The following is a 6,074-nucleotide window of genomic DNA, read 5'->3' as shown; positions in this document are numbered from 1 at the left end:
CTGGTGGCCAGTGTCAATGTTCACAACATGCATGAAACGCAAAAACAAAAAAAGAAAAAACATGTTAAGCAAAACATAAGGGACTCTGTATAATTGCCTCTGTGTGGCATTATAAGGTAGGAGAACTGGAGAGGAGCAGGCAGGACAGTGCTTCCCTGAGGGGAGAAGAGGGCAAGTTGTGGGAAAGAAGGGTGGCTGAGGAGCACAAAGGAGCCCTTGGGTCAGAGAATGTTCTGGTTTGACAGTAGTAGTGTCCATACCATTTCATGCTGTTCTCAAATTCATCAATCTTTACACTTTACATTGAGTGAATGTTGTCACATGTAAACAGTCCCTTAATTCAAGTCTTGATGGCTTGAAACCAACATTGTGATTGTACACAATAATGTCATCAATTTTGTAGACCTACAGCCTGCCTCATGTCTGGCCTGGCTGGCTTTGCTGATATGTCTGTGGGCCCCTCTGCACTCTCAGCTGGGCTCCCCTAGCTGGGACTGGCTGCTGTCTTTTTCTTCTTTGGTTTGGAGTTTGTTCGTGACTGGGATTTTTCCAGGCTAGATGACAGCAGAGAGCCCAGGTTTCTTCTCTCAAAGAATCAGAGGTGTGAGAAGAGTGACCAAACCCAGCCTCCAAGGGACAAATGGAAATTTATGTGGGCTCTGAGCCTTCATTTGTGGCATATTTGGTGGTTTTCCACTGACCAGGAACAGGTTGTGGCTATACCCAGAATCTGGGCAGGGGAGGTCTGTTAGGGTTCGTGTCTAGATGTACCCCAAAGCCTCAAGCAACTCTGGAGCAGACTTCTAGAGTTTACAATTGACTCATGGTCCAATGATGGAATCATGGGTGTGGGTGTACACCCACCCTAGGGAGGGCAGCCTGCATACAAGAGAGGGAAAGAGGCTTGTTTGCTGCCTCCTCCCTTTCACTCTTACTGCTTTTTGCTGTTTTCTCCTTCTGTGAACTGTCGCCCTCTGCCATGTGACACTGCTCTGAAGCCAGCTGAGCATGGGCTAAAACTTTCACAAACCATAAGCTAAATACGTCTTTCTTTCCTTAATTCTGGTCTTTAGGTATTTTGTTCCAGCAATAAGAGAAAAGCGACCAAGACAAAGGCTCAAAGTTGGGGCACAGGTGGAGCCCCAGGAAGAGCGCTTGGGTCATGTGATACCATCCGAAGAGGGGGCCGCTGGCAGTAGGCCTGATGAAGCTGGCGTGTGGCCACTGACGTGGGGTCTGCATCTGGCCTGGTGGAGAGCCGTGGTCTCTGTGGCCACCAGGGAGTTGGAACAAAGTGCTGACAACTTTCCTCTCATGACTCCTTAGGCTCTTGTTCTCTCATACTCAGTGTGCCTTGCCAACTCCAGAACTGAAGTGGACTGGAGCCCAGGCAGGGTAAGGTGGATGTCAGTGTGAAATCCCACTTTTCAGAGGAGCAGGGCTGTGGGCTTGGCAGCTCACTACTTCACAGCTCTGTAGGATGCAGAGGCTCTCCCAAGAAGCTGAAATCCTTTCAAATAATATAACGAAAGATAAATTTGCACTGAGTGCCTCAACCTTTCTGGGAACTCTTTTTGTTTCAAAAAGAAAATAATGGTTTTGTTCCACACATGTTGAGTGGGACTGGAGGGAGGCTCTGTGTCTGGGCTCCTTTATGGCTCCGCCCGTGGTACCTCTCAGTATTCACTGCCTCTCTCCACCCCTGCCATCCTGCTGATAGATATTATTGCTATCATCACTGCATGCATGACAAATGGAAGGTGACCCAGAGAAAATGACCCCAGAGGTGTTGCATGACAAAGCTTAAGTGAGCTGGTGGGACCCCTGGCTGGTTTCCCCCATCCCTTTGCTGCACTATCTCTTCAGACTTTTTAGGGTTTCGTAGGTTAGAAAAAGCACAAATATCGAATACTCCCTATTCACATAGGGACCTTCATTATTTTATGACTTTATTTCTACCCAACAATTTAGTGGTTGCTGCTATTCTATTCCTACAGGTCAGGCAGACTTAGATTCCAGGGAATTTATTGATTTCTGTTGGTTGTGGAGGGATGGACAGTAAATAGAAATGACAAGAAAAGATGACAGGCTTTTGACAAATGTCTTCTGTATGCCAGACATTCTCAAATACATGGTGTTAATGCTTATAGTAAAGCACAAATTCCATAGGGTCAGGAGGGGGAATTCCTGAAAGGGAATTCTGAAGATCAGGATCATTTCCTCCCTGGAGATATGTGCTAGTGCTGGGTGGGCCATACGCAGTGGACAAAAATTGGAGCTGAGAACCCGATGTGGAGAACTCTGTTCATTATCCAGAGTATGAGGTGACGATCCAGAGGGACACACATTGAGGAGGAGGGTGACCTGGAACAGACCAGCCTTCTTAGCAACAGAGCTAGCTTAGGGTCACCTCAGCCTCTGAAGGTGTCATGGGCATTTGTCATTGCCAGTGACCTACTCCAGCTGCCCATCTGGGACAGAGGCAAACCTCCAAAGGACAATAATCCATTCCAGAACCCCAAATAATCTCTATAATTAAAAATACAGGTAATACATAGAATTCAATCAGAAGCAACCAAACATGAGGTAAGACATACAGAAAACTCATAAAAAATAGTTCTTAGGGGATCCACCAGTGGAGCTATCAGAAGAATTTAATACTTATGCAAATTATACATGCAAAGGACTGAGTAAAAAACTGAAAATTCTGGGACAGTGCTAGAAATAAAACCAAATATGAATTTGAGTATTCCTTACCTCTGGAAATCCTAGAACTAAAAATATAAAAACTGAAATGAAGAACTAAATGGATAGATTTGACAGTATCAGCATCTTGGGTTGGGATTAATAGTTTCCAAGGTTGGTACATTTGTCAAGACTTAATTTTCTCTTTAAATATGTGCAGTCTATTGTATTTACTCTATACCTCAGTTTCTCTGTTTAAAAACTCAAATAACCACAGAGAAACAAAAGATAGAAAAGCAGAAGACAGGAGGGCCCAGAGAGAGAAGGCCTAGTATAAGTATGATGAAGGGCTTGGGAAGAGAGACAGCAAGCCCGCAGCTCCATCTGCCATCTTTGTCCATGCTTCTTTCTTTTGTGTCATCCTATCCCTTAGCTGACACTACCCAACAGAGAGGAACAGTTGGGACAGAGGTCTGCGGAGCTGAGGTTACACATGCTTCCCTTTCCAGAAGAGGCTTCTTTGTGACACAGAGCCATGTTTGATAGACATGGTTGAGGATACAGTGTTCCAGAACTAATCAAAGGCAGAAATGTATTTATTCCAAGATGACCAATGGATGTCATTGAGGAGCAGCTGTAAAGTGAGAGGACAATTAGGTGACGCCACCAGAGCACAGAAAACCTGTTATTTTGGACTCCTGAGTTCAGAGAAAGTGCCTTTGAGAGGTAAAATAAACTCATTTTCAAAAAAACAGAGATTAGCTAGTCTTTCATGCTCCACTCATAGGTGAAGGTAAAACGCATTATATGAATAGGACAAGCAAACATTTCAAGCAAAATTATAGCAAATAAGTCTGGCAGTATTATAAAAAGATAACATATGGGGACTAATTGTAATTTATTCTAGCAGTGAACACTTAGTTTAATGGGTCACATACAATACTAACCTTATTTTTATTTATTATTATTATTATTATTATTATTATTATTACTATTTTTTCACTGATGGTAATTGTTTGCAGCATACAGACCAAATAGTAATTAGACCAGGATTATGTCTACATAGAAGTGGGCAGAGATAGACGCCATTCTAAGGTGAGCATGTGCATTTAATCATGTTTTAGTTGTTCGATCTTTTGCTTATGTCGCTGTTGCTTTCTCTATAAGCTCAATTTCCTTTTTATGATGACAGATCTCATCTTCGTCATGTTTCTTCAAGGCTGCCAGTTGTTCTCTAGTCTTCTGTCGGAAGAATTGCTCCTTTTCAGCGTGCTCTGTCTTTGAGAAGGCCCCACCAGCGTCTCGGATTGAGCCGGAAGAACTCCCACGATCCTTGTCCAAGCCGAAGCCTTGGGTTTGCTTGGCCCTCATTCCCCAAACGCCGGAGCCACGCCCAAGACACCAAAGCCGTACCTGCCATTGTTCCTAACGTAGTAGTCCCTCGTCGCTTGGTTTGGCAGCTTGTCTCTTTTTATTTATTATTATTATTATTTAAAATGTATTTGGGGGGCTGGAGAGATGGCTCAGTGGTCTAAAACACCTACTTGAAACAAGCTTGGCAAAGCACAGGGACCTCGGTTCGATCCCCAGCACCACATGCCAGCCAGACCCGCCCCCTGGTGGGCTGAGCTGGCCACACACACACACAATAAATAAATGTAATAAATAAAAAAATAAAAAAATATTAAAAAAAAATAAAATGTATTTGGTACCGGGTCTATAGGGTTTCACTTACACAGATTGGACTCGTGATTCTCCTGTTTTCAGCCTCAGCGTGCCCTGGGGTCAGGGCCGGCCCAGTATGCCAGGGATCAAACCCTGGCCACTGCGCTCTGCCTAAGCTAGCCCTTTAGTCCGCTGAGCTATCTGACCAGCCCTAATCTTACTTTTAAAAGTAAAATCAAAAACATCTTTATTTTCACAAACAACATCAAAGACTAAAAAGACACAGCCGGGTGCAGGAGTACAGGCCTATAATCCCAGAACTCTGGGAAGCTGAGGTAGGAGGACTGCATGTTTGAAACCAGCCTGGGCAATTTAGCAATTTAGAGAAGACCTGTTTCCAAATAAAAAATAGAAAAGGGCATGAGATGTAGCTCAGTGCAAAGTCTGTGCTTTTAATCCCCAGGCTGGAAAACAAACAAACAAACAAACAAACAAACAAAAAAAAACAAGCCACAAAGTTGGAGAAGAAATTTGCCGTGTGTAACTGACAAAAGGCTTATTATGTAAATACACAATTTGTAGACTTCCTATAATATACTAGGAAAATGACATTTCACAAAAGATGATGTCTGGGGTCAATACAGTGCTTAACTTCATGAAAGGTCAAGGACATTGAAGCTGGGTGAGGTGACACGTGCCTGGAGTCCTTGCACTCTAAAGACTGAGGCAGGAGGACTGCCATGAGTTTGAGGTCAGCCTGCGCTACAAAGTTAGTTCCATGCCAGCCTGCGCTATGTAGCAAAATCCAGTTTCCAAAAGCAAAACGGAGCAAAACAAAAAAAATCAAGGAAATTCAAATTAAGACTGTGACAAGGTACCATCTCTCATCCAGGGTGGACAACAAAAGTAAAAAGAATAGGTTATTGTTCGGCTGGGCTCGGTCGGGCGCTGCCTCCCTCGGCTTCGGGGGTGTCAGTTTGTGCCGTCCGGCTTCTCCCCCGCCCCTCACTCTCCCGGCTGACGGCCACCGCGGCAGCGGGCGGGCCTGGCGTTTGGAGGCCGAGCGGTGCGGGGTGCGGGGCGCGGAGGAGGAGCAGCAGCAGGAGGAGGAGCCGCGCCCGGCCCAGCGGCCGTGGCCATGGCGTACGCCTATCTTTTTAAGTATATTATCATCGGCGACACAGGTGTCGGTAAATCATATTTATTGCTACAGTTTACTGACGAGAGGTTTCAGCCAGTGCATGACCTCACGATTGGTGTAGCGTTTGGTGCTCGAATGATAACAATTGATGGAAAACAGATACAACTCCAGATCTGGGACACTGCAGGACAAGAGTCCTTTCGTTCTGTCACCAGGTCTTATTACAGAGGTGCTGCTGGGGCTTTGCTAGTATATGATATTACAAGGAGAGATACATTTAACCACTTGACAACCTGGTTAGAGGATGCCCGCCGGCATTCCAGTTCCAACATGGTCATTATGCTTATTGGAAATAAAAGTGATTTAGAATCTAGAAGAGAAGTAAAGAAAGAAGAAGGTGAAGCTTTTGCACGAGAACACGGCCTTACGTTCATGGAAACTTCTGCTAAGACTGCTTCCAATGTAGAAGAGGCATTTATTAATACAGCAAAAGAAATACATGAAAAAATTCACGAAGGCATCTTTGACACTAATAATGAGGCAAATGGCATTAAAATTGGCCCCCAGCACACTGCGACAAATG

General features: G+C 44.6%; 1 protein-coding gene and 1 pseudogene across 1 annotated transcript in view; one reads left to right on the top strand and one right to left on the bottom strand.

Annotated features, from left to right (window-relative positions):
- Nucleotides 1–3,825: 3,825 nt before the first annotated feature.
- On the bottom strand, nucleotides 3,826–4,105 carry LOC101592360 (annotated as a pseudogene).
- Nucleotides 4,106–5,488: 1,383 nt separating this feature from the next.
- The window catches only part of LOC101579496 (ras-related protein Rab-2-like), a 6,697-nt gene continuing 6,111 nt past the window's right edge, over nucleotides 5,489–6,074 (top strand). The window contains exon 1 of the mRNA XM_023709042.1: nucleotides 5,489–6,064. Within this exon, the coding sequence (XP_023564810.1) occupies nucleotides 5,489–6,064 (576 nt within the window). The remainder of the gene's footprint in view (nucleotides 6,065–6,074) is intronic.

This window comes from Octodon degus, unplaced genomic scaffold (genome assembly GCF_000260255.1).
Source record: "Octodon degus isolate 3935 unplaced genomic scaffold, OctDeg1.0 scaffold00010, whole genome shotgun sequence".
Classification (NCBI taxonomy): Eukaryota; Metazoa; Chordata; class Mammalia; order Rodentia; family Octodontidae; genus Octodon; species Octodon degus.
Note: the sequence above shows the minus strand (reverse complement) of the source record. Positions and strands in the feature narration are given on the sequence as shown.